The 27,730-nt window shown below is 41.0% G+C and overlaps 3 protein-coding genes across 13 annotated transcripts in view; 2 read left to right on the top strand and 1 right to left on the bottom strand.

Annotated features, from left to right (window-relative positions):
* The window catches only part of HECTD1 (HECT domain E3 ubiquitin protein ligase 1), a 64,545-nt gene extending 61,934 nt beyond the window's left edge, over nt 1-2,611 (top strand). For all 5 annotated transcript variants that reach the window (XM_074909836.1, XM_074909833.1, XM_074909835.1 and 2 more), the window contains one exon: nt 182-2,611. In XM_074909836.1, coding sequence (XP_074765937.1) covers nt 182-319 — 138 coding nt within the window. In that variant the 3' untranslated portion in view covers nt 320-2,611. The remainder of the gene's footprint in view (nt 1-181) is intronic.
* Nucleotides 2,367-26,816, bottom strand: AP4S1 (adaptor related protein complex 4 subunit sigma 1). 3 transcript variants are annotated; one of them, XM_074909844.1, is made up of 6 exons: nt 26,717-26,816; nt 18,260-18,460; nt 16,714-16,800; nt 15,487-15,555; nt 12,347-12,370; nt 2,367-3,131 (listed from the first exon to the last, which is right to left on the bottom strand). In XM_074909844.1, the coding sequence occupies exons 2-6, from the start codon at nt 18,395-18,397 to the stop codon at nt 3,003-3,005; spliced, it is 447 nt and encodes a 148-aa protein (XP_074765945.1). In that variant the 5' UTR covers nt 18,398-18,460; nt 26,717-26,816; the 3' UTR covers nt 2,367-3,002. The 3 variants fall into 3 exon arrangements, with proteins under 3 accessions (XP_074765945.1, XP_074765944.1, XP_074765946.1); XM_074909843.1 differs by lacking the exon at nt 26,717-26,816 and adding an exon at nt 25,853-25,929; XM_074909845.1 differs by lacking the exon at nt 26,717-26,816 and adding an exon at nt 25,853-25,928 and having other exon boundaries at nt 12,359-12,370.
* Nucleotides 26,031-27,730, top strand: part of STRN3 (striatin 3) — a 68,531-nt gene continuing 66,831 nt past the window's right edge. For 3 of the 5 annotated variants that reach the window (XM_074909840.1, XM_074909839.1, XM_074909837.1), the window contains exon 1: nt 26,031-26,537. In XM_074909840.1, the coding sequence (XP_074765941.1) occupies nt 26,205-26,537 (333 nt within the window). In that variant the 5' untranslated portion in view covers nt 26,031-26,204. The remainder of the gene's footprint in view (nt 26,538-27,730) is intronic. The other 2 variants (XM_074909841.1, XM_074909838.1) reach the window with 1 other exon arrangement.

Raw genomic sequence — 27,730 nt, 5'->3', positions numbered from 1 at the left:
TAAAAGAATTAACTTACAGACCAGCTTATATTTACTTTATAAGTAGCTTTCCTGATGCTACTGTTTCTTGACGACTGGTGTTATGTGTGCGGTAAATGTCATGAATTAGAGGGCCTTACAGTTTTTGACCTCTGTATCTAGTAGTGTGGACAACTGCAGTAAAAAGTGTTCTTTTTCTCAGGTTGATGCTACAGATGCAAGTTACCCATCTGTGAATACATGTGTGCATTACCTAAAGTTGCCTGAGTATTCTTCTGAGGAGATTATGAGAGAGCGCCTGCTAGCTGCTACAATGGAGAAAGGCTTCCACCTCAACTGAGCCACAGACTGAAATACAGGACATGAGAAAGTGTTTTTTGATACTAGCGAAGCCTCTTGTGTTTGTGTGCAAAAAAATATGATCTCCACGCTGTGCTCTGATGAGACTTGCCTTTTTTTTCCACCTGTGAGGCTTTAGGAACATGTGGAATAAGTTTGTTAGCTGCTAATGACAAAATAAATCCTTGTAACTTCACAGCCAGCAAGAAATTGGCACAGAACACTGTGTGATGCTTCAAGGGCTTGCACAACTGGAAATTAAGGTGGTTATGTTTGACTGTTCCAAAGAACAGATCATCAGATTTTCAGTGTTCACTGACACAAATTTCTAACAGTGTATTTGTGTAAAGTTTGTCATTTAATACCTTGTACACTACAGTTGCCATCACTGATCCCTGTTTTGCTGGCTTTAGGCTAACTGGTCGGAAACTTGCTTCCTTAAAACTTAGAGTTAATGGGCATCTCCAGCTTTTTTTTTAATGGTGCCTGCACTATTGGAGTATTTTAGTGGGTTTTTGCATATAATCATGCACAACCTTTTTTTTCTTTTTTCTTTCAAGTGGGAATATATTTTGATTTCTCAAATGCCCTGCTATAAAGATCAAATCCTTAAGTGTGTTTGTGCAGCTCAACAATAAAGCTATTAAAAAACACTGGTTCCTAGTGCAAGGCACACTTAAAGCAAGTTTTACTTTTGGTTGTATTTTCTTTGTATATTATAAACATTTATTTAACTTGTTGCAGTTTGAAGTTTAAAAGAAACACCCAATGTGTAAGCTCAAAAGTAATCATTAAAATGTTTGCAACATATAAAACTGTCTCCTGAATCCTCCATTAATACTTACGTTGATTAAATCTTTGTACATGTTCCAAACAAAGTGCCATTCTTTTTTCCAAGGTTTAAAAGAACTACATGGCAATAACTGATCTCACAAACTCATTTCTGTGCTCAGATCTTTTCAGAATCACACAGTGCAACTTTTTAAGAACTGGTCTGGCAGTGATAACACTGTATGTGGCAGCTTTTGGTGCTCTTCAGTGGGCCCATGTGACCTGAGGTTAATAGTTCTACATTGCATTGGCACAAAAACTGGGTCAGATGATGCAGCTGATTCAGCTGTACTTGACACAGAGTGCCTGCCTTGGTTTCAGCATGTGGTGAGGTATTTATAAAAAGTGGCTTACAGTAAGATAAAGCGAGATGCTAATATGTCTTTAAAGATATTTAAGTACTTGGTATCAAAAAAGAAAAATTAATTTTAGTTGAATCTGTGTGGCAAGTTTTGTTCTGTGCCAGTTCTCTTCGGTAACAGTCTTTTCTTGGACCACTCCTGAGGGAGGTCTTGCCAAAAGATTCTGCTTCACACATACAAATCAGGCTGATGTCAGATTTCTTTCTGTAGCATTATTCATGGGACTTCACAGGCATTGTCTTTGCAGTTTTTCCCAGTGCAAAATAAAAGGGGAATCTCCACCCCCCACACACTCCTGTGATTATTGTGCTTCAACAACAGTTGTATAAACCTTGCATACAAGTGTCTGCTCCAGATTCAATGACTTGTTTTGCTGAATGTGTTGTTGTTTTGAAGTGATGTCGACTGTTCTCCCACACAGCACTTCACTCTCTGCTCCTTAGACCCTGGTTCCAGAAACAATTCATATGTGACTGTTCTGTGCTTTCACACAGAGCTCATGCAGGGTGTGCTGTCAGTATCACATTATGCCTAATGTTGGTGTGGAGGTTATGAAGGAGCCAGATACCATAATTTTAGAGAGGTAGGTAAGCTCAGATTGCAAACTCTTCAGGGACTTAGTGCAGTACATAGGTATGAGTCAGCCTGTTGTATGCCTGTGAATGCAAGTTAGTGTAGCTACATCCTCCTACTCGAGAAGGGAGACTTGATTTGGTACCTAGCTGGTACTAAGAAACTTGCATATCTCATTACTCACTTTTGTAAACATTTTAATTATAATGCATGAATACACTGGTGTGCCACAATAGAAGAGGTTTTGAGTAAGTTATGAAGCCAACATGATAAAATATGATAAAACTTTTAATTATCTTTTATTAAGTGCCAAATACTTCTAGTTACAACTTGCACAGTATGCATGAATATTAAATACATTTATGTGTCTGTTACTTACATTTTGTAACCATGACTTGCATGGAAAAGGGCTTGAAATTAGATTTTTGATGAAGGATGAATCTAGTTTAAAAGTGGTCATAAAAATTACAGAACTTTAATTTACTGTACATTTGTATGAAAATTAAAAAATCCAGTTGCTGCTTAAAGGAAGCACTGAGACTCGGTTTGAATTTATATTTCCATATTTTCTCTCTTCTTTTAGGTCCGGCACAGTGCTATGTAATTCAAAGTGATACATAGATGGTCATGTGTAAGTTTCCATTACATTATCCTCAGTCAGTTTTCAAAAAAGTTGACTGTTCTAGAAACACTTCTCCTGGGTCACTAAAGCTGCATCTGAAATTGAAGGTTCTTGGAAACTGAAGCTAAACTTCATGTTTAGCTGTACCTTTCCATTAGGTATGTAGGGTATAGGAGAAACAGGAAATATTTTCCTACTAATTTGAATATTGTATGAGTTGCTCTTACAACATCAGAAAACTGCTGTCGGTATGCTCTTGATGTTTTGTAAAATGCTGTAGTCAGTCTTGCATCTTCCTAGCTTTCTGCTACTTTGTCAAGCACAAACAGAGGGGCAAGAATTCTGTTCTTGTTTGTTTCCACAATGCAACCATTTAGCACCATTTCATCCAGAATGAGGTGCACTCTGTCCAAATTGAACATGATCTAGAAACATTTCAAGTTAAGTATACTTTGAACATGATAATTCAGAGAAAAGCACCTTAGTCTTTAATCAAAGTTTACAAAACTAGGTATTTCTTCATTTATTCTAGTTTATTGGGCTGTCTATTTTAATAGACATAGGGAAACAGTTCAATGACACTTCTCACCACAGAGATGTCAAAAGTTTGCAGTAGAGAAGCTGAAGTCCTGGAAGATTACCATGTAGTAGTAAAAGCAAGGTAAACTTGAACTTAGATGTAGGTGATTAATTTTACTGTCTGGCTGAGTACTGCATATTGCTTAAATATAAAAGGGATGTTATCAAGGGATAACAACTTTGAATGTAAAGATGCAAATATTTTGTGTTCTTAAAAATGTAATTGTCAGTCAAATTCTTAAAATCTGATTCTCAAATTTTCCTTAGCCTAAGTTACTATTTGATCTGCTTGAAAAAAGCTTGAGAAATATGGTGATATGTAAAGTTCAGTCAGAGATCTAATAATAAATCTCATAAAGAAGAGCAAAAGTAAATAAATGGTTCATATTTTAAATACTTTTATCTCAAAGATATTTATAATATCTAATTTCACCTAAAGGAAAATAATCTGAAACAATATGAATCTGTACTGTTGTGATACATGAAATCTGTCCATAAGCATGTCTGTCTTTCCTTAACATTATCTAACAGCATCTGTCTCAAAAAAAAAAAAAAAAAAAAATCTTACTCTGGGATTGAGCAGTGGGCATTCTTCTTCTGCATTACATTAGTGTTTTGTGCATCTACTGCAAAGGCTTATTTAGGGGAAAAAAAGACACGTTGCCATTTATCACCAGAACCTGAAATGGAGATGGGCATAGCAAATAAGCCATCTGGGTCCATCTGTTTGGCCTAACGAACATGCATATACGTACCCAGAGGCACAAATAACCCGACCTCTGCCTTGCTCTCCACCTGCTGCCGCTCTTCAACGGTACTCTCCACTGCACTCAGCAGATGTGTTTTGCCTTCATTTTGCGTATTGAGGACAGCTACTGTGGAGCCTGCAAGATACTTTCCAGTAACTTCCAAATCTTTCAATACTTTTTTCCAACTTCGATGAGTCTCTTGAGTGCTGTCTCTGCCCGCTCTGCTATGTTTTACACTGTGGTTTGAGCTCAGGAAGGAAGGACAGCCTGGTTTTGCTCTAGTCCTTGTACTGATGTTAGCGGACTTCCATTCTGATCAGTGGAATTGCAAGAACCAGGTTTTTGAAGGCATCGGCGTTTTCCTCTGCTTAGCGTAACAAAGCTTAAGACTCCTGTTTGAACATGACTCAGGCAGTTAAGAGGACTGCTCTGCCTCATGAGCTCTGCTGGACCTCACTACAGCTGTCTGCCCTGCTGCTCTGCCAAAGAGCAGGAACAGTGCGAGTACTGAACTCTGTGTGACAACAGCTGAGGAGTCACATACTTGCATCTATTTGTTCCTCCTTGGTGGTAGATGCAAGTGGTGGGGAAACACCACCTTAAACCACCAGAGCTGCAACAACACAAGCTCATGAAAGTGAACAGTCTTAGGTCTGAATTCAAGAAATGGATTTAAGTAACATTGAACATCTCCATGCCTAGCTGTTTAGCACCTGGCTTTGAGAAGGGAATTCCTTATTGTGAGTTAGCAATGAGTGGTGAAAGCCAGACCCACCAAACAGTTCACAGGTTCTAGAGAACCAGGGCTGAAGGCTGTACTTGGGAATGCAGAGAGGGATTTTTCTGTGATCCTTTCTCTCAGATTCAGAAGCCCAAGTCATTAATTCAGGTAATGATGATGGCCTTGGCCTCTTCTAAAATGTCACAGTAGAGGTGCTGCCTGCCTGAAACCTGTAGAGGATGGAGGCTGAGCCTGTCCTCAGCCTGGGGAATTCCAAGCCACCCTTCTCTGGGCACTAGCATAGCTGAGTTGGGAGCAGCTGCACCTGCTGCCTTCTGCTTAAGGTTCTCCTGCTGTCTGTAAATGTTCTTGAGTATGGCAGTCTAGCCCAGTGATGAGAGAAGCTTAAGTTTTTCTCCCTGTCTTGGTGATGACTTCTGCTGCATGTGTTAAAGCAAGAAGAGGGGCACAGAGTATCTCATGTCAGCCTCGTGTGTGACCACTCTTCTAGAGGTGAGAAGTAGAAGCTTGAACTTGTTCATGCTGAACCTGAATGGTCAAGTTGACAAGAATACAGCTAGCAGGTTGTCACCTTCTGCTGCCATTTCAAATTGCCGTGAGTGCTCTGGGCTCAACGCGGTGCTACTGTGTATTTGTGCAGAAGGGTGAGCAATTGTATTGCTGCTCCAGCAAATACGTCCTGGTTGACTGAGAGCACAGCGTGTCTAGGTATGTGTAGGGGCAGAATTCAGGCCCCCTTTACTACTAGTTATGTGAGGAAGAGAAACTATAGCTGTCAACAGGATCTTGGGTGTGTCCTTGGTTCATCAGGGAGCTTCTAATTTGCTGGCCTAAATTTAACTACCTAATTTAATTCTAAACTGTATTTTAAATACCACGCTTCTTCCTGAGTCTGACCGTAGGCTTAAATTGCTTCTAAAAATCAGTCCTGTGCCTTTCAATGTGGGGGAGCCATACTGTCCTTAAAACTTCAACAGTTTGTTTCTGTGGTTCCAGAGACAAAGATGGTTGTTTTACCTTACTTGGCAGATTAAATACTTTTCAAGTAAATCAGTCTCTACACAAGTATTTTAATCTGAGAAGTTAGGATTTCTGTATTACAGTAATGTGACAATTTTTAGGAAGACAGGTCTTCTACTGCTGCTTAGTTCACCTCTGGCACTGCTCTACACAGGCCAAGAGGATCTGTTAGTGAAGTTAGATAACATGCCTTCAGATTTCAACAAGTGATAAAGTCAGCTCCTCCTGGCTTTTAATTTTCACATTCTACCACTGATTCACAGCGCCCCAGTTTCCACAGTGGAGCAAGAGCTCCTGTTTCTTTGAGGAGTCCCAAGGATCTAAAACCCAGAAAACTGCATCAACCAGGATCAGTGATTGCCACTCCCACTTTATTTTTCTGCATCACCTTGTTTAAGAAAAATTTAAAACACTGCTTTAGCACTGCTTGTTTCCCTGCTGCATTTCCTAAAGAGCTGAGACCGTGTCAAAGGAAGACTGCACCCACACCAATCACCATCTTGTAGCTGTTCCACTCAAACCCAATACGGTTAAATGAGACATCACATTTCTCTGCAGGGCTATTCCAGGTTATTTCAAAACTGGCCTGCTCTGTTACAGAAAACCATGCTGTGATTACTGTCCATCTGTAACCTGTTCATCTCACAGTGGTCATTCTAGAACCAGTGCTTTCACCTTCAGTTTGAATGGGGATACCAGTATCATTCTGGAAAGACCCATCATCTTGATATTGGAAAGTCTCAAAGCATTCTTTACCCTCTACCCTCAACCTTACCTCCTGGCTTCCTTTTTCTGTTCCTTTCCCACCTCCCTTTACCATGCTGTTCTTGGCAGACAGGCAGATCACACAGGAAGCAACCTTGGTTTTTCTCCTTCTCCTCATAAGTCTCATGACTCTGCTCTGCAGTTACATTTTGTCATACCCACACTGCTGGGCGATTCATGTCTGAATGCCCTGCCCACTGAGGGATATGTGTATCTGATCCTCAGCAAGGCTCATCCTCCCCACCTGTCACTTGTTGGGCAAGTGACCCCAAACTTCAGGGTCTAAAGCCCTGAAGTCATAGATCCACACCCAGCTGAAAAGCAGCAAAGCAAACCAGTTTGAACAACTGGCAACAGGAAAAAGCTACATTCGGTGTGTGCACTGCCATGTCCTCCACCCAGAGCTGTCATTTAAGGTCCTGCTTCCAGTAAGAATCCTGCCTGCCCACAAAAGAGGATTAAGGGACTTTCACTAGATCTGTGCAGAGGCTAGCAGGAATATGTGGAAGAGAACACGTATTAATGTGTGCATCTGTAGATAAAAGTCTGTAATAAAAAATTTCAGAACATCCAGCTAGGAAATATTTGAACCAGTCTGTCAGCCTAGGAACAATGTGAACCCTTACTGTCTGGTTTACAGATTTCATTCAGTGCTGTTGTGGCTGTGTGCCTAGCAGGAGAAGTAAATGGCACTTCCTAATAGTTGGTATTAATGGTGCCTTCCACTATCAGAAAGAGTTGTTATGGCACATACATGCTAAGAGGAGGTAAATGTGATACAGTCTTGTGTCTCCTTCCCCAGAACATTATATAGGCAGATAGTTAAGCAGGGGAGAAGGGAAGGAGGAAAGGAAAAAGGCACATTTATGACTTGCATGTGGTAAGTAGCTTCTTCATATAGAGACATATTAAGATACCTCAGGATATTCCAGGCAAGTAATTAAGGGTGTATCCAGTGAAAGGAAATGAAAGAGCTCAAATAAATTAATTTCTAACAATTATTAAGACTAAACTGTGATGTATGAAAGCTTTGCTTATGTTTTGCTTCATTTGTTTCTCAAGGACTCCTGACTCCTCAACTGTTCCCTTAGGTCCCTCGGTCTGTTTAGGTAAGATTGAAATGTGCGTTAGGCTCCCGATGTAAATCACTGATAGCAGACTCAAGGCCTTCAGTGGACTCTTGGGCAACTCCTAGAATGAGATAAGGGGGGCTCTAACAAAGAGACACAGAGACCCTATTATAGGGAAACTCATTTTGCTGACTTAGGAGGGAGACACCTGAGCTTTACTTCACAGCGCACGCTCTGGAAAGAGGATCAACTAGCCAACACTGTGAAGAAGACTGCTTACTTCCTCCCCTGACCACCAAAGACCCTCACCCTGTTTTCACTACACACGCTTGGGTTATGTAAATAAGTTCTAAGAACTCATTACCATAAGACACCCCTTTCCAGAAAATCTAATGAATATGTATGATTTGTGTGTATGTGAACTGATGTCCCTTGCTAGTTCTTGGGAGCCCTTATGGTTGAGAATCCCTAGGGCAACCCCAGTGCTGCCAATAAAAGAATACCTGCTTACCAGTTCTATGGGATTCTGACTGTTAATTTCTTTGTTTCACCAGGTTTAAGAGATCATAAAGTGCAGCCAGCACCTTGTGATCAGGTAACACACCCAGGAGCACAAACAAAAGCTGTGTAGATTACAGCACAGGTACTTACAGAGCAGATGGTTTGCTAATTGAATATACAGCATTATAGAACTTTGATTTCCATCCTGGACATTCATCTGCAACTAAAGATTAGTTGGAGTTGCTTCTTTTTTTTAATCTAGACTCACACATTCTAGCTTTTTGATAACATTAGCTTTAAGTAACTTTTAGCCTATCTAATGGCAGGCAAATTTTAGGCACTGAAACCCATTTAATGCTTTCTAACCATTTCTTCCTCAGATTACTATGCTGACATTAAATAGGAGATGAATAGTCCCTTCGAGTTCTGTGATATTCTAGAACAAGTTTTAAGCTAATCCTTATAGGTTTCCATTTCATCCACTTATTTTACAGTACAAACTGAAGTGTATCTTTATAAATTCTCAGAATAAATTCATCATTCAATTTTCTTACTACTTAAATGTGCTATATTTTGGAAGTGTTATTCCACAGAGGACTGAAGAATACAGTTGATTTACAGGAAGCATTCCCTATATCAAAGCTTTTTATCTATCCTAGCAGCAGCAGCTACTTGCAATGGAATGTAATGGCTTTTTTGGATCAAGACAACATTCTTCAAATGCTTGGTCCTAGAGCACCCTGTCTTCTCCCTTCCCTTCCACGACAGCAACGTGTCTGTTTCTTCCGTAAGTTAATAATGTGTCTACAGTAAGCTTTGCTTCACCAGTTCAAGCAATAGAAAAGTCACTTTTTGTAATTTTAGAAACTCTCTTGCTTACAGCATATCGTTCCCTCGAAAGTTGCTGCAGTAACACTTGTGTTTTTATAGCGTCTTTGTTATGATCACACCAAGGAAGTAGCTCCTACACCATCCAAGCTGGAGTTCTAGAGCTACAGAAAATCCCACCCACGTATTTCATACACAGAAGTGTAGCTTACGTAGCACTATTAACACATGAGGAACCAACACCCCTAGGACAATTTCAGTACTTGTTCATTCAAGTGACCCAACCACACTACTTACAGACATTTTAAAACCAAACCAAACCAAACCCCTTTAGAAATGTTATGTCATTCTGTCACAGGTACACTTAAGTATGTGACTGACTCTTGGAATGAAAGTGGACATCATACAATGGTAAATGCTTTACAATTCACACATAAAAGCTTCTGTAAAAACCATGGCTACTCTGAAGTAGTTAAGTGGCTGGTAGCTAATCAGTATTCATTTTTGCAGTATGCACCAAATGAGGTAACTTTGCAATTGTTTGTGCATTGTCTAGCACCCCCCCCCCACGTCACACGTACATAGGAATACTGTGTATGAATCCTGCTGGGCAGGGCTGGACCCAGCCTCTGCCTTGTGCCCAAGGTGTCCTTCCTGGCACCTGACTGCAGACTTGGGCCTCGCCGCCAGCTACGATGCAGGTGCCCAGGGCCAATTCAGGTGTTTGGATCTAAATGAAAGCTGGAGTCCCGTGTTAGCAGGAGCTGCGTTGCCGGGAATAGTGGGGTAACGCACTGCAGCTGGGGAAGCTTTAAGTATTGGTGCATGTGCTGCAGGCTCCAGAACATTTCCACTGTGTGATCATCTCAGCCTTTAGTTTTAGTTGGGGTTTGATCTGTGCATGAGTGAATAGCCTTCAATGATTATCACAGGTTTTGATTTAATGGAATTTCCTACTGTTTTTTTCATGTTGGTAAACAGCCCATGTAGAATAGCTACTATAATTTTTGAAATAAACTTCCTATGGATCTGTGCACAAAAATAACAGTGCAGAGACAAGAAATCATGAGAGTTTTCTGCCAGATACTCCATCTACAAAGACTGTGTAAATACTACTTGGTGTTCACTGTTACAGACCTTCGGACTCTACTTCCTCCATTAGATATTTTGCATCCAAGTTAACTGTACTGAATATAAGAGTTAGCATAAGATTATTTGGTGAGAGAAATGGTTTAATTCCAGGTGGGGATATTATCTTACACACATTGAAAGACATATTGATGGATTATTGCTTGCACTGCATTAACATTGAAGGTACCTGTAGTCCAGACCTGATACTGTTCTTAGCTGCTGTTAAAGCTATTGTCAAAAATAAATACAGTCGTGAACAGCCCACTTCATCATGATACTTCTGCTTTATATTTAATCGTTGCGCGTATCTCACTTCAACTATTTTATGTATCGTCTCAGCTTATGAAAAGCTCTTCTTCCTAAATGGGAGAATTATTTTATTTTCAAATTGATTTATTTTAAAATTGTTACTGAAATATTTAACGCAGAAAAGTGCCTTTCTGAATAATTATGTACATCATTCATGTTATACATGCTGAGACATAAGTTTTTCCAATATTATTTCCAGTATTATCAAATATGATAGTAATGCACACTCCTCTTTTCCAAATATTTATATTCATGCCCTCATGCAGAGGAGACCCATGTAGAAGGAATTTCTACAGGAACCATTCAGACAGGGTATTGCACCTGTTGCAAGCATTAGTGTTGACAAATAACGCAACAACTGCTCTAAGCAATGCAGACTAGCACTGTATGCAGAAGATTGCTGGGTATGTATCAGCCTTCCTCAGCTATTCAACAGGCTACTGGTGGTAACTGTATTTGTGTAACTACAGGAGATTCCTCTCAGTATGAAAACGATGACCAGAGGCAGTCAGAATTTAGAATCAATCTAAGATAAAAAGAATCAGGTAACTGCAGACTCAAAGTACACCATATGGAAACACAGGGGACTATTTTTATGTATAATTACAGAATAGGTCAGGTTGGTCTCTAATTCAGCAAAGCTCACACACAAGTACACATAGTTCTAATCCTTAACTAAAATAACTGAATACAAAAAATGTGGTTATACAATTGCTCAGAGACCTTAAGAGTCCCTTCATGCTGGAATTTCATTATTGCTCTTTTAAGTGAATTTAGGAGTGTTATATTCATACCACAGCATTTTGTGAATTTCAGGAAGGAAATACAGATGGTATATATACACATACATATACATACATCTATATTTAACTTCAGTAAACGAGACAGATTTCCAGCATGTATCAAGCATTAAAATATTTACAAAACTGAAATTATTTCCTTTTTTTTTTTCTTTCAGTAAAGAAGTAAGAACAGTTACAAGAAAAATTACAGCATTTTTCTACATTATTCATATGTACTAATTCTTGAATAAGGTAAATAAACTAAATTACAATACTTGATTCCAGGGTGGCAACTGTATTGCAGGTGTATAATTGAAACTCTTTGTACCAGTAGATCTGCATTTAACCAAAACCAAACCTAGGCATAAGGCTTGCTGGAGTAGTGAGCAGGCAGTGGAACTGGAAGAACTGAGGAAGACTGTTGTGCTACATTCTACTAGTTTAATTTTCTTTGAATTCAGTATTGTATTATATTTACTTGCTATTTGTGTTTAATTGTTCAGACTGTATTTTATTATTTGTTTGTATTTTGTTTTAGTTCAGTTTTTACATTATATTTTAGTTAATATCCTGCAAATCACACACATGAAAATACAGCTGTGGGGAGGGGCGGGAAAAGGAAAAGGTGTCTGTGGCAACACCTGTTTTCCTAAATTTCCTCGTCCCAGGCTTTTCTCTCAATTGATACAGAAAGTAGAACTCACTTAGACTATCATGAAGCAAGATCAAAGCGCAAACCTGATCTTAAAATGATGTTATTGCTATTTGGCTCAAGACACAGCTGTAGCATTCAGTTCTTATTATTGCAGTCATTTCAATATCTATTTTATTGTAAAATTAAAGAAAAAGTAAACCCCTAACATAACAGTTAAGCCTGAAAGTTCCCCCGTGAATATAAGTTTTCATGGCTGGGTGTTAATGGCACTTAGTTCTCTCTAAACAAGCTCTCCCGGTCTTAATTTAAATGGTACCAGGCTTATCTTAATGACTGAGGATTTAAATAGGTGCCCTTCCTGAACATCATTGACATGCTTTCAGAAAGGTGCCAAAATGGTGCTACAACTGCAAAATTTGCAAAACCTCTGCATTGTCTTGGCTGTTTGACAGTCAGTGCTATGAGAAGAACATACACCAAAAAGAGATAGAAAAATGCATTTTTGATACTGAAAAGGATACATCTAATTCACTCTGCAAGGAAAAGAGATAAACAACCATTAGTTACAGTTTGATCTCTCATAGTCATTAAACACTGCACATCCCTTTAGAAGATAGTCTTCAAAATAATGATTTAAAATTTCAGGGTGATTCAGATTTCTGTTCTGGACTGTACAATTACATGCTCTTTCCTGCAACACTGCCTTTGATGTGTTACCTGCCTCCGTAAAAAAAGCTAATGTTCTGAATTTTGTACTTAGAAAAGCCCACTGAGGTCACCCACAAGCAACAATTTGAATATACACAGTGCCATCTGAGTGAGTGGGTGGAAAACCAGCATCTCTAATCATGGCAACTCCAGCCCTATATTCTCTCTTCCTCCTTTTGCAAAAACAGGATGTTAATGCCAAGTTTACACTTTATATAAAAACAGTGTTAAAAATGTTGCTGCAGATCATTTCAAAAGCAAAATCTAGTCATTGTATGTACCCATGACTGTGGTAGCCATGGCTGGATATATTAGGAGGGGGAAGGCAACTCCAGACTTTGGATCCTTAGCACTTCTAGCTATTCTCCAGCCCCAGCAACACAACTCTTTACATAATCATAGTCTTCCTTCTACTCTTGGCCTGGATTTACCCCAAGTAGTTTTATTCATTTAACCGAAATGTCTGAGTTAGAAGCCCTTGTGGTCTCTCTGCCGTCAACACAAGAGATGGGTATCTTCAACAGTTGACTCGGCACACTTGAGGCATGACTCACTTTCTCAAGATACTCACTGGTCTCCACTGCTGGTAATGGGATCTTAGGATGACCAAACTTCTAACTTAGGTGCCTCAGTTAAATGTCTAAATTTAGAAACAATTAATCACAACCTCAGCAGTTAAGATCTTGCACAGTTGGGGTGGAGCTTCCCCAGTCTCTGCTGAAAGAGGGAATCTTTATTTGCTACCAAGGGAATTTAGTTTGCTAACATGGTTTCCATTCACAGTCTAACTCTGGTTTTAGGCAGAGTCCTCACTGGTAAAACTGCTACTCCTTTTATGGTCTACAGATGCTCTAAACTGAACTAGTTAGAGTCTAGAGGTCTCCACTGAGTGACTCTGCCATTCTTCAATTAGAAATTTTTTTATACATCACAAAAATTTTAAGAGCCTCATCAGTTTAAGTTTCCTCAGCATTAAAAAGTAGTTGAAAATACTGGGATATGTATTCTGAACAGTACGCAGTTTTCCCTGGGTAGCCACATAAAAGTGAATGGGACTCAGAATTACATCTCACAAGTAACGTTGAAAACTTTCCCCCTAATTCTGTTAATGTTTATTCTGACATCTGAATTCAAGCTTTGTAAAATCCATTAGATAAAAATAGAGTATGTGAGAATGTTTAAAGCTCACAAGCCTAAAAATAATATATGACAAAATGTCCTTCTAGAGCAGGACAGATGTTCGATCCTTTTCCAGAGTTCTGTCTCCATTGTCATCATTATAATTTTGGATTCTGCTAAAATTCTGCAAATCCTAAACATTAATCCCTTATAGTACAGACTTATACTTTCTTGCTCTGTGGTTTCTGCCAGAAACCCCAGCTAGAATTATAGCCCTCTTCTTCAGTGCTCTGCCATTTATTGTGCTGTATGTTATTAAAAATAGAACCATGGACTGGCATGAGATTTCTTTAACCACCCCCTTTTTGGTTCCCCTAGTTGTAAACCTGAGATGCTGTGGAAAAAACAAAAATGCTGGTATGATGAATTCAGCACATTTCTAACAACTATCAGTGGCTGCGTTATATACGTGATTGAGGAATTATATATACTACATTTATACGTATAAAAACTACATCTATTTTTGCTCTGCCTCAAGTGAAGAAAATAAAACTTGAGAAGAGTTTGGCAACTATTAGCTCAATTAGATAAATGTGACTAAATTTTATTGTGCGTTTCTGTGCTGCTGGGATCAAATTGCATTCCTTGTTATCACTGCTTAGGCTGGGACTGAAATCATAACGGTTTTAAGAGACAAATTCTGAACTTAATACAGTCAGAAAGTGATATACTTGGTACCAGCAGTTTCAACAGGCTGGTGTAGTGTTAGTTGAGATAATAGCCTAAAACATTTGCCAGGCATCTAAACAGTGAAGGGTGCAGATGACTTTTTTTCAAGCATATCCTTGAAATCACAGAGGGAGCTCTGCCCCATCTGCTGTGATACTAGGACTGGAAAACCAGTTCCAGACCCTGCATACTGATCTCTTGTACGTATAATTACCAACATAATACCCTCAAGCACATGGACTACGGAGGAAAGTCTATCCAGTCCTTTTTTTCTGAGAGGGATATCCAGTACATTTCAGCATAGATAAACTGAAATTGTGCCAAAGTACGATTTCAGGAAAATTTATTTATAACAAGATTATTACAAACCCTATATTAAATAGCACATGTTCTAATCAGGATTATCATGCTGCATTTTCAAACTTTGTAAAAACAAGCAAACAAAAAAATCGCCCACCAAAAGGAGCAGTGTCATTTTAATTTGAGCCATGTGTGATGTTGAATCCTTAATGAAATGACTCTGTATAATAGCTGTTTATCAGATACTCGTTGCATGACAACAATATGGGGACCACAAGTACAGACTGGTTTTTGAGGTTTCCTTTGCTCCATCCCTCTGATCTTGTTCAGCGAGAGTGATGTCAGCTCCCTGATTAATGCTTATACCACCTTTATCATGAATGAAGTTCATTTGGGGGATATAATGCTAAGAACTGCAAAAAACCCCTCTCTATTTCTTCAAAATGTATAAAATGCCTGTGGCTAATTTAAGAGTAGATGACCCAAAGAAACCCTTGAATATAAGCATATAAAAACATGCTTTTCTACCATAAATATTTCTGGTGTTCCTTGTCTGATGATTTATAACCCACGTATGCTTTTACTTCTCTGAAAAACCAACTAATACTGCTTTTTTTTTTCCCCCTTCTTTTTTTTTTTTTTTTTTTTACAGTGGTGATATTAATGCTAGAGTATTCCAAATTCTAAACGTATATGAAAAAAAAAATTCTTTGATTTATCCCCTGGAATGACATATTCACTAAAGCTTTGAAAGAGAAGAAATATTTCATAACAGATTCAATATCTCACTCACCACTCTGCTGAAGTATTTGTCCAAAACCTCCACAAAATTATGAATTAGTTCATATACTGCCATCTCATTCTGAAATTAAATTAAAAAAAAAAAAGTGAATATCGAAAGAATATCTAGAAAATGTAGTATTATTCTTAGCATTATTTCAGTTTGTGGTGTATGAAAAGCAACTATAAAATATAAGACCTATAATAAAGTGCACCAGCTCAGGCCACCACAGCAAGCAGAGGTGTGGTTACCCAGCAGAGGTACGGTGAACAGGGGAGCGCGCCGGCGCAGAGGCTTCAAACCAGCCATACAGGTAAGCACTGCAATACCTAATGGATTTGACTCACCTGGGCTGCTGCCACCTCATTGCATCCTTTGATCCACCATCACCCAGGTTAGGTACTGAGATAGATGCAGCTAACCAGGCTATGCCTACCCATGCTGAAGTCACACCGGCCAGGTGCAGCACAGAGCCAGGCTGTGCCGCAGCAGTACAGATGGGTGATCTTTGTAGCAAAGCCAAAAGAATTTGCCCCAAATCACATGCCATTATAACCCTGACTTGAAGACGCTGTGGCAGTCAGCAGCTACCTTCCACACCACTCTGTTAAGGTCTTCAATAGTAAGCTTTGAATTAATCTCTGAGAACTGGGAATCAATGTAAACAGTAAAGCCATGTAGGCTCAGCCTGAATGCATAACAGTATGCAACAGAATGCAATAACAGTACTTGCCAATTTTCAAATACCATTCCCCCACCCCACCCCCTTTTTTAAAAATACAATAAATTGGCACCTTTCTAGCTGACAGTACGGTAATACTTTCTTTGGCCAAGGAGGTTAAAAACAGTGGGCAGTTGGGAAGTCATCACAGATAAGACAGTTGATCTGACTGTAATGCTAACATTTGTTGAGAAACCCCATTCCGTATAAATTTATGTTTAATCAAATAGATTAGGAAAGTTTAATCAAACAAATTTTGAAAGCAAAATCTGTATAAGGCTCAGGAAGACCGCCTCATGATAACAGTTCAGTCTACTGCTACACAGACTAAAGTCAAACATACCACATTTTCCCTTATACCTCTTTTTATTTCACAGAAATAAAAATGGGGAGTTTTTTTGCAATGATGCCTTGAAATTCTCTAATTGCTACTGCAAAATGCCATACTGGAAGACTTGAGCTCTTGCCTGTGATAATCACTACAAGCTTTCCTTTCAAGAGGATATATAGTTACTTACCTCCGTCTCATTGATTCCAACGACTATGAAAAGGGCTGCATACTGTCGGTAAACCAGCTTAAAGTCCTTATACTCAATGAAAGAGCACTAGACAGAAGCAAACCAAGTCAAATGTAGTAGTTGCCATTTAAGCATATGACAGTATTAAGCACGGAGTGCTCAAAGAATCTGTGCTTTCATGTTCATAAGGCCCACACAAAACAATGGATTTCTCAAGATCCACCAAACCATTTTGATTTGAAAGAAATTTTGTAGGGTAACTATTACACAAAACTTTTCATCTACTGACAGAAAAAAACCCACATGTTCATCTACTGACAGAAAAAAAACCCCTGGAACATACAGAACTAAAGCGACTTGTTCAGGGTTATGAAGCAGTCAATACTTCCCCTAAATTTTCATTTGGCAGCACTTCGAAAAGAGACAACCTGGAGGTCATTTTCATATTTAAAAAATGATCGATATTTTAAAATAAAAATTAAAAGAGTGTTAGACTTCCAGACCCAGGGGTGAAATTCACGTCTTTCACAGTGCTGAATCCAGCAGATGGTGCTGTTATACCCTGCTTTACGAGCTGCTTAGTCCTTTTCTTTAAGAATCAATTTGCTCAGTCCTTGAAATGGCAGCATACTGTCAGTTATTTTGGTGAAGATTCTCTTTGGAGATGCTTTGCAAGAGCATTATGGAGGAGGTTAATTTCTTTAGCCACTGTCAAGTCTGTGAACTAAGGTACTTTATAGGTACTGCTATTTTTTCTGAGGTTTTCTAGAATGAAATATGTAAGGATCACTGTTCAATGACATACATAATTAATGAAAAATAAAGAACCTGACTTCAGAGCACAACCCAAAAAACTCCACTCATAGTCCAAGTCACAGATTTCTCCTCCAATGCACATCAATTAGCTCAAAAGGCTTGCTATGTTTGGTACTTTCCTTAAAAAAACAATGGCTCCATTGAGCGAGCCACGAAAGTCTCAACTTTCATCTAAGAAATTGTCCAACTTCTGAGTTTTCTGACTTTCTTGCAGAAAGTGTGAACACTGTTTTGAATAATAATGCCTAATACAGAGACCTAAAAATTTGTGTTTCAAAAAAACCCTCTGTTTTAGACAGTATTTTAATGATTTGGAATCCTCTCTCCTAAGTTTTTTGTTTAAACTTGGAGGTGTCAGTACTATCCCTGCTACCTTCCAGCAAAGCAGCAGTAATCTCTCTCTGTCGAGTTCTACCAGACAATCAATAACAGGATAGAATAAATTCTTTCTGGACTTCTGAGCTTCTTCAAACGAACAGGAGGAATCTTCATGACAGTGATACACAAAGCTCAAAAATTTCTGAAAGCCTCAGAAAAACGTGTTTATTCAATGTAGAAAAACAGTTCAACTGGCTGAATCTATAATCTAGAAACACGGTCTTTTTCCTCATGGATACAAATGAAATAATGACCTGCAATGGAAACTGATGTGTTTTCAGAATTACTGACATGAAAGCTCCGAGAGGTTGATAAAATAAAATGGCTAGGGGGGGAAAGCTACAAAACTTACCTGATCCTTTGAACGGGAGAGACAGTTTTTGATTACTTCAGCTTCCAGCATTGTCCGTTTATTAATTTCTACATGCTCATAATACCTAGAGAGCCTTGTTTGACCTTGTTTGTTTACCATAAGAAAAAATTTTATCATTTCTTTTTTGTTGATCTCAGCAGTAGGTCTGAATATGGAGTGCAGGAATCAAGAAGAGTACTTCTGTGAAGAAAAAAAAATAGTAGTATGCCCAGGAGTTATAAAAGACTTCCGAAAAGCTAGCCAGCCCAGATTCACACATATTTAAGACTGAGTTTACTGCCAAAACACAGAATATAGGAAAAAAAATCTCTAATCTTTTGCATGCATCCCATGAGTAAAACTCCACTCCCCCCCCCCCCCCCCCCTCAATAATCACAAACTATCTAACACATAAGAGCTTTCACATTATCAGGCAATTTAATTTCTTTGCAGGACTTGGGGAATTGGAGGAGTAAAAAATTACTTCTTTAAAACCATAAATCTACTCACTATTTTCTTCCCACATGCTAAGTGGTTTGAGAACATTATCAGAAATTTGCCCAATACCAAAACATAAGACCAACGCAGCTCATAAGAGCAAAATTGGCCTACGAGCACCTTTTTTTTTCCTTTCTGACTTGTATTTAACAATTTCATTCATACCATCCTGACATTAGACTGGAGGGAGAGAGGACAAAGAGAAATGCATGGGTCACAACACATGACCATTTCTTTAATGCAGAATGAGAGCGTCCTAAATATTTGGGTATCAGCAGTATCAGCAAACATCTTAAAGGTGGACCGGGAGCCACTGAAATCTGTTTTCTCCCGTTTTAATTTTCTACACTAATGCAAAAGGTAGATTCTGCACTTAATGAAAACTGAGTGAGTCTTTGACAGCTAAGGAGAAACCTGTTCATGTTAGTTACTGAAAACAGCTTAATCTCAGTCTAAATATTAATCCAATGAAAACTGAGTGAGTCTTTGACAGCTAAGGAGAAACCCGTTCATGTTAGTTACTGAAACCAGCTTAATCTCAGTCTAAATATTAATCCACCCAACCCAACACCACTGAAATACAGTTGCAGAATGTAAATACGCCACATGCAATGTACAATGAAAAAGGCTATTAAAAAGAGCACAGCATATATCAGAATCTGCTTGCTAAACAAATGAAATCTTTCATGTTTTGAAAAGCATGCAAAAAGAAGTAAGCTGCAGATATAATTTTTTGAAATAGAAGTTCTTGGTTATTTTCTTTAATGCCAGAAAACAGTTACTGTAATGTTTTCCATCTGACTCTATTTGGATCACAGATTTATTGGCCCAAATGCTCTTGAGGTTTATGCACTGGAAATACAGCAACTACCACAAAAGCTATTTCTTTATTCCAGCTCTGAAGAACTGCTCCTTGCCTGGTGCAAATATTCTCTCCTAAGGTCTCACAGCTCCTGTGAGAAAGTCCAAGCTGGAAAAAACATCAGAAATTCACAGTGTAGCTGTCTGCATAAAACCAGTATATCTTAATGCAGAAAAGCAGAAGGGGGAAAAAATACAAAAACCGAAATAGATCTTTGAGGCAGCAACCTCACTGACATTTAAACATATGCCAATTTTTCACAACAAGGCAAGCTGCATAGGTGCTGCGTCCTACTATTAGCAACTTGAATAAACTGGCTACATACCAGTCATGGGTGATAAAATCTAAATCTTTTGTGACAGTGACACAGAAAATCCCAATATAATGTACTGACATTAATTATCGCTTACTTCTGATTCATATTGGTCACTTAATTATTTTCTGAGAGAAAAGCCAACTCTATTATCATCACTTGGATGGCAAGAAAGCAATCCCATTTTCCTCATTGTACTGTGGTTTACACCATATACAAAAAAGTTTAGAGTTCTATACTAAATGTATCTTCATTAATTAGACTGGATACTAAGAATTAGTTTCGTAACTAAAGTGACACCTCCAGGGAATAGGAGTCCAGGATCAGTCCTCAGGACAAGAGAATCTGTGTGGAATGGTGACAGTCTCAGAGCTTTCTCAGCTCTGCCAGGCATGGTAAAGTTTTGTCACGTCCAAAACAGGAGCATGCTTTTGTTGATTCTCTCTGACAGAAGAGTCACGGTTGCAGGTGAGCGTGCTGTGGTGGTACATGCAGCTTGTCCACTGCACCCCGGGCTTCTGAACTAGCACAAGTTAGTCTCTGAGAAAGAATGAACCAGGTAATTAAGACAAAAAAGGGCCTGGGTGGAAATGTATGACAGGCTCTTCACTGTCGGATGGCAGCTTAGGTTGACATTTATGACTAAATGGAGAGTACCATCTATACAATCTTCTCTGTGTTTAATACGTGACTCTCTTTTGTTCCTTGCTATCTTTTGTATTGTTGCTTGAAGTTAAGAGTTGCAATAAGAAAAGATGTCTTAGTATTTTGAGGCACAAAGAAAGGTAAAACAGTGAGATGATTTAGTCATTTTTTGATACAAACTTTCCAAGAAGTAAGGATAAGAATGAAGAACTCCTTCCAGCTCTGAATGAGGCACTCTAGCAAGGGCCAACCTCAGGAGCAAAAGAAATCTGAAGCTTTAAAGCTACTTTAAAAATGCTGAGGTCTGAAAGAGGAACAACCTAAGAAACGCTGCCCATTGTTTTAATGAAAAAATATCTAGCTCAGACAGAGGAGAGCAAAAGCTATGCACGTTGTTCCTATTGAATGCAAAATATGCCTGTCCGAGCTAAACAGATAACGACAGTGACATAGACAGGTTTTCTTTTTTCTTCTTAGTTTTATGCTTCATCTTTGTGTTTTGTACTGCTGAGGCATGAACTGATAGTCCTCTGTTTTGAGTAAGTTGTTTCCAAATTATTTTAATGATTTAGTCACAAATGGTACTGAGCAGCGTAAATCCTGTTCTCAGAAACCAGCAAGCTGCACAAATCCATCCTAGAAGAGTAAAAACCTCAGGCTTAACATGTCTGCAGATATTCAGGTGAGACCTCAGAACGGGAGGACAGTAAAACTACCCCAGGAGCACTGACAGAGCTGTTGCACCTTGAGTTACTGTTAAGCAATATGTAACAGAAAAAATACACGAAGAATTGATATGTATGGATCCTATTGCAGGATTGGCACTTAACCCTAATTATTCCTTTATTAACCTTATCTTTATACATGGTTAATTCCTTTCTGATGTTATGACTATTTTATCTGCGCATATTCTTAATGAATAGCCTGTGTTGTTTTATATATGAAAATACTTTAGACCAGACTTTTTTTTTTTTAATCCTCACAAATGCTCTTATTCAGAATAGATATAAAAAAAAATTAATCACGTTGTAATGGAGGTAGAACCATAGTAGTACTCAAAAGTGTTATTGGTAATTTATGAGACAATCATTATTCACAGTGTTAGAAGAGTGATTAACACCTGCAGGAAAGAGGTCCACTAGTATCACGAGTCATTTCTGTATTTTCCTGACAGCCCCAAAGATACCTTCCAAAATTTTAGCCAGAAATTTTGCTCATTTAAATGGCAGGACAAGCACACAGTTTTGTGCAGAAACACTGGAGTAAATCTGCATGTACAAATAATAAATTTTTTAAAATTTACAAAAAGCATGCAAGTACAGCAGTAGAATCTGACTTTGAGAATAACACCAGTGTTAAAAGTATCTTAAGGGTTTTTTTATTCCCTCTAAAAATAATTATTTAAAAAAATCACTCATAGAAATAAAAACATTTGCTCGCACAGTTTAGGCAAAAAAAGGAAATGACTGAGTTTTGTTTCTAGCAAACAAAATTTATTTCTTCTATCATCATGGCTTTCAGCTACAGACAACATGTTAAAATTAGTTTTGCATATATAAGATGTAAAGAAATCTGTGAAGCATAATAAACAAAATGCGTATCTGTGCATGTTGATGGGTGGACAAACTCCCATTCCTTCATCAAGCTCTACGTATTTGAGAAGCTACCTTTTATGATCAATAAATGGCACTCTACTTATGAAGATAAACAACTCAGTGCTTTTCTGTGCATTCTCATGCACATGCCTGCATGTATCCATGCCACATCCACGCAAAATTACAGTGCTTTTATGCATACAGAATCAAATGGTTCAAGGGAATTGGTGACAAGATGCAAGCCTTTCATATCCTTGCCATTATTTTGCTCATTTTGGTAATGAAAAGACATTACTATCTGAAGGCTGCTTGTCAGAAATGAATAGGGCTGTCTCATTCCAGGTCACTGGACAACTATCTGCATCACAAATACACTTAGGAACAGAGGACTGGAAGGGACTATCGAGATCCTGATGGACTGTCAATTCCTGCTCTCCCCATCGCAGCCAACCATGCATTAGGAATTTTGTCCAGAACAGCCTACAGTATATGCTTCGCACATACCCGATCTTCAAAACGCTTACGAAACTCTGTGACAGAATGAAGACTCCCTAGAAACAAAAACCTCAGAAGCTATCACTTGGAGAAGATGTAAAAAGTCTTGAAATTGCAAGCTTTCCTTCAAAAGAAATTACCTTCCAGAGTGACTGAGTAGCACTCACCTTTATTTCCTTTACAAAATATTTTTTCTGTAAGGATAAATTGGCACACACACTAATGACACACAATTTAACTACTGTAATTTAAATATGTGCTGTTACACTGCATTAGACCTCACCCTCATTAAAGTATCTCTTGCAGATAAATATCTATGCGAAAACTGGTATCGAGATTGGCTTGTATGACTCACACTGGTAGAGTGATGGAGTATGTCGTCATTGATGACTTACAGTATGATGGCTTTAACTCATTCTAAACCAGCACATATACAGAAGAGTAAGGACCCTGGCTCATGAAGAGAGATGCTTCTTGATTTTATTGCCCCCCAGCAGGCTCATCCACCTCTGCCTATACAGGTAACTCCAGCCTTGTATTTCAAGACAAACTGAGACCTGCCTGGTTTGCTTCAAAATGCTGAAACAGAAACCATGATGGTTCAGGAACTGCTTCCAGGACATGGCAGCTCTGTAGGCTGCATAACCGCATGAGACACCTCAAAGTAAGTTGTCCCTGTTTGTGAATCACACCCCCTAAATGCTGTCTTTTCAGATACCGCTTGAGACCTCTTAGAGAGGCAAAGCCTGCAATACCTGTTCTGCAGATAAAAAGGTCTTAAGTCTCCAGCATGGCCAACCCAGCAGATTCTACATGCAGTAATATAAAACATATTTTAAATACAATTTTAATTACTCCTCTAGTAGATAGAAGCACTTGATGTTAAAATTATTTTCCCAAAGATTTCACCAATATTTATATATATTCCGACACAGAAATTATAAAAAGAGAAACACAACTTGAGTGTGACACCTCTTGTGGTACAATTATCATTCAGATTACATGTGTGGCTCTCAAGCTAAAACCACTCTAGTCGATGTCCAGAGATTTAGAATCATTTTAGTTATTGCACTGTAACATTGTTGTGCAACATTCTAGGGCTCTCAGCTAAAATGTAAACAAAAGATTAAATCTAACAAACAAGAAACACATGACTATGTTTTTACAGAACTGCTTCACCAAGAATTAAAAATAAGTGTTAGAACTGTAAGAAATTATTTACTGCACTGCCCAACTCTAAAACAAGTTGATTTTCTGGATGCAGAGGTCTAATTACACTTTATGTGTGTACTACATGTAGAAAAAAAATGGGTTGAACTGGAATTAAAGCACTAACAAAAATGAAAAAATGGCTAAACGGTAGAGGCACAAGCAGGTGACAGCATGGGAACAATTATTTTTGATATAGATGCTTGCCTATTGAGCTTTCTGGCTATGAATTTATTGTACAGGCACATGTAGCCTCTGAAGACCTCTCACATAATCAATACCCTTGCTCATCCTAGTTTTGTTCTGACCATAGACAGGGCTTTAACGTGCAGTGTTAACAATATTTATAGTAATATTAATTTTTGTATTCTAAGTCTTCTTATTGTGCGCTTTATATTAATCCAAAGATGAAACAACTGTGTCAAAGTGGCTTTAAAATAAAATACTGTGTTCAACTTCAGAATCAGGGATTTTAAAAATGCAACCTTATTCATCTAGGGAAGTCAGGGAGGAAGGAAAGAGCAAGAGGTTTTCCTTTGCTGTTGAGTTGTCAAAATGCTGGCTGAATATAGTAATGTAATTAAATTGCAATAACTCCCATATACTCAGGAATAATGAATGTCCTGTAAGTTTGAAGCTAAACAAAAGGCTAAACAGCTTATGAAGTAAGTCTTACTTTTAGTAATGATTTCATACTGTCACTAGACAATGCAAAAAATCAGCTGAGGTGGAAGAGAGTTGAATTTAGATTGGCTGATCTGTATGGAATCAGGAAGACTGCAGGATGAAATTTTAGTAGGAAATGATTTAATGAAGAAAGGAAGGACCGGATAAACCAACTGAAATATCAATACACACCCGAGGAGAGATTAGTAGAGAAAGGAAACACCAGTATTGAGACAAGCGGTATTTATTTTTTCAGTAATTAATGTAATTCCAGCTCTATCAAGAATGAGCCCTGTTTAGGTAACTATCTATTTTTCTACTGAATGAGTACAGCATATAAATATTTTGAAGACAGAAAAAACCAAATTCCTACCTTACTTACAATGGGTGACCTACACATAATTTCAAATAGGGCATGATGATAATGTGTAAAAAGTGCATTTCAGAGCAGTGTTTTGCAACTGTGGCAATTTCACTGTATCCAAACTACGGCATCAAACACAGCATTGCAATCACAGATAAAACTGAGCCAGACAAAATAAGCCTTGCAAAACCTCACTCACGTGAAAAAGACTTTTGAATAGCAAACATTGTGCGCTTTCCCTTCCCATCAAGGAAGGAATACGTTACACACATGCCTTACGATTGAGATAACACGATGACCCTTCATTTAAAAAAAGATTATGCAACTTCCAAAGACATGCGATAAATTTAAGAGATCTATTCTAAAACCACCTCCTTGCGGGGTAAACTCAGCGCACCATTAAACCGCGCAGAGTATCAGAGACTTAAATGTTTTAACCCCCAACGCGCCGCTGGCACGCCGGGTTCGGCAGCTGGCCCAGGCCCGGCTGGCCCGGCCGCATTCCCGCGGGCTCTGCCGAGGCCGTCTGACACTCCCGAGGCGCGGAGCTGCCGCGGCGCCGGCGAACCCAACCTCCACCGCCCCGGCGCGCCGCCACCGCTTCCGCTTTTCACTTCAGAGCGGACGGAAACCGCCCACCCGCGCTCCCCCGCGGCGGCCGGGCCCGGGGCCACCAGCCCCGACACCGACCCACCTGGGGCGGGGCGGGGCCGGGCCGGGCCGCGGGCGGGGCGGGACCTCCCCGCGCCTCACGGCGGTGGCTGCAGACGGCAGGTTGCCCCAGGGCGGGCAGGGGCAGCGCGACGGAGAGAGACAGTGGCAGGGCCAGGGCGGCTGCCCCGCGGCTACCCCCTGGGTGCGGTGCGGTGCGGTGCCGCCTCGGGAGGGGACTGGCGGCCCCGGGCCCGGCGCTCTCCCCTCCCGCTCCCCCGCCCCCGGCGCTCACCTCCCTCCTGCGCACGCGCGCTGCGCCCCTTGCCCGCCCGGGAGGAGGAAGCCGGCGGCTGGGGGAGCGATTTCCCGGCGTGCGCCGCGCCGCGCCGCTCCCCCCTCCGCTGCCCTGCCCTCCCCTCCCCGCCCGGGCGCGGGTGGGTGGGCCGACGGCTCGGCGGCTCTAATGGCGGCTGGCGGCGGCTCGGCGCTGCTCTGACACCCGGATACTGCTCGGCGCAGCCCCCCTCCCTCCCCGCGCCCGGCCCGCCCCCCTCCTCCCCGCCCCAGCCAGCTCCGCTCACCCCCTCCCCGGCCCCTGCTCCAGGCCCCCGCCGCGGGACGAGGAGGAGGGCTCCCCGCAGACAATGGACGAGCACCCCGGAGCCGGAGGAGGCGGTGGGATGGCGGCCGCCCCGAGACCGCAGCAGCCACCGCCGCAGGCGGGTGGGAACATGAACCTGCAGTCGGGTGGGGGCTGCGTGGGGGCCGGAGCCGGCGGAGGAGGAGTAGGAGGAGGAGGGCAACAGCAGCAGCCTCAGGGCCCCGCGGCCCCGGCCGGTCAGGAGGCGGCGGGCCCCGCCGAGCTGTCCCGGCCCCAGCACTACACCATCCCGGGGATCCTGCACTACATCCAGCACGAGTGGGCTCGCTTCGAGATGGAGAGGGCGCACTGGGAGGTGGAGCGGGCCGAGCTTCAGGTACGGGGGGGCGAGGGCAGGCTCCGTGGGCTCCGTGCGGAGCGAGGCGCGGGCTGGGACCGGCTCGGTGGGCTCCGGGGACCGGGCCTCGCTCGGTGTGCGGGGGCAGAGCTGCCCGGGCGAGCGGAGCCCCTTGGGCCCCAGAGGCCGAGCCGGTCGCTGCGGCTCGGGGACGGTACCTGGGCGAGGGCCGGCGGCCAAGCGGCGTCGCCGGCCGGCGGGGCCGGCGGCGGCGCAGCCCTTCACGGCCTGAGCTGGGCTCCTTTCCCTGGGGCAGCCATTTTGGTTTTTAGCATGGCGCCCGCCTGGGCTCCTGGCTCCGGAGGCAGCCCTTGCTCCGCAGGCCTCTCGTCCGTACTCGCGTTGCGGGACCCGGCGCACGGCTGGGGAAGGGCGGGCGCTGCCACGGCGCGGGGCCGCTGACCCTCCTCCCCACCCACCCGCCCGCGGCAGGGCCAGCGGCGCCTTGACAGCTGCCATCGTCTCCCTCAGCACAATGACTCCGGGGCTCTCCGGGCCGGCGGCCTCCTCAGCCCTGGGTGCGGGTCATGGGGAGCAAGAGCCTCTGGGCCTGGGAGGGCTGACGTCCCCCGCGAAGCTGAGCGAGCGGCTGCTTGGGGGGAGAAGAGAGAGTTGGGCAGAGACAGGGGTGCTTGCCTCCCGAGCGGGGAGAGAGAGCACGAGGAAAGGCTGCTCAGGTAGATCGCACCTAAAGGACCTGGCCAGGCCCCCTGGTTTGAGAAAAGTCGACCGTGTGCTCACTGTCTCTCTGTCTCGTTTCTCTGGAGGTCTTGTATGGGAAAATAACCGCTGAAGAATTGTGAGGAGATGCTGGGTCTGCAGCATGGTCAATTTAATCTACGTAGAAGTAAGAACTTTGTCTCAGGAATCAAAATTTAGTAACTCCTCAGGGTAGAGGGCAAGTGTTGGGAGTTCCAGTATAATTCTCTTGCCATTAATGTTTGCTCTTAGTAGTAGAAGGGATACCTCTTCTAATTACTTTTGCATGTGAAAATAAAACCGTGCATAGACTATTACAGGTTCATGTACAGATTATAAAATCCACTGTATGTTAGGTATCCATATAGGAGTCGTCATTCTTTTATAGGACAGAAATGTAGACAATAATATTAACAAAAATTATTGTTGATGAAGAATTTTTGCTGATTTTTGTATTGAGTGAATGTTTACTG

The sequence above is a fragment of the Athene noctua genome, chromosome 6 (genome assembly GCF_965140245.1).
Source record: "Athene noctua chromosome 6, bAthNoc1.hap1.1, whole genome shotgun sequence".
Classification (NCBI taxonomy): domain Eukaryota; kingdom Metazoa; phylum Chordata; class Aves; order Strigiformes; family Strigidae; genus Athene; species Athene noctua.
This window is presented reverse-complemented; position numbering and strand designations above follow the sequence as displayed.

Bases quoted from the DNA above. Each gene is read 5' to 3' on its own strand.
- AP4S1 (XM_074909844.1), bottom strand. From the start codon at position 18,397: ATGATAAAATTTTTTCTTATGGTAAACAAACAAGGTCAAACAAGGCTC. The intron at 12,371-15,486 runs GTGAGTGAGATA...TTTTCCTTGCAG, and splicing joins ACAAATACTTCAGCAGAGTG to AGTGAATTAGATGTATCCTT. The intron at 3,132-12,346 runs GTATCAAAAATG...AAATGTTTCTAG, and splicing joins AATTAGATGTATCCTTTTCA to ATCATGTTCAATTTGGACAG.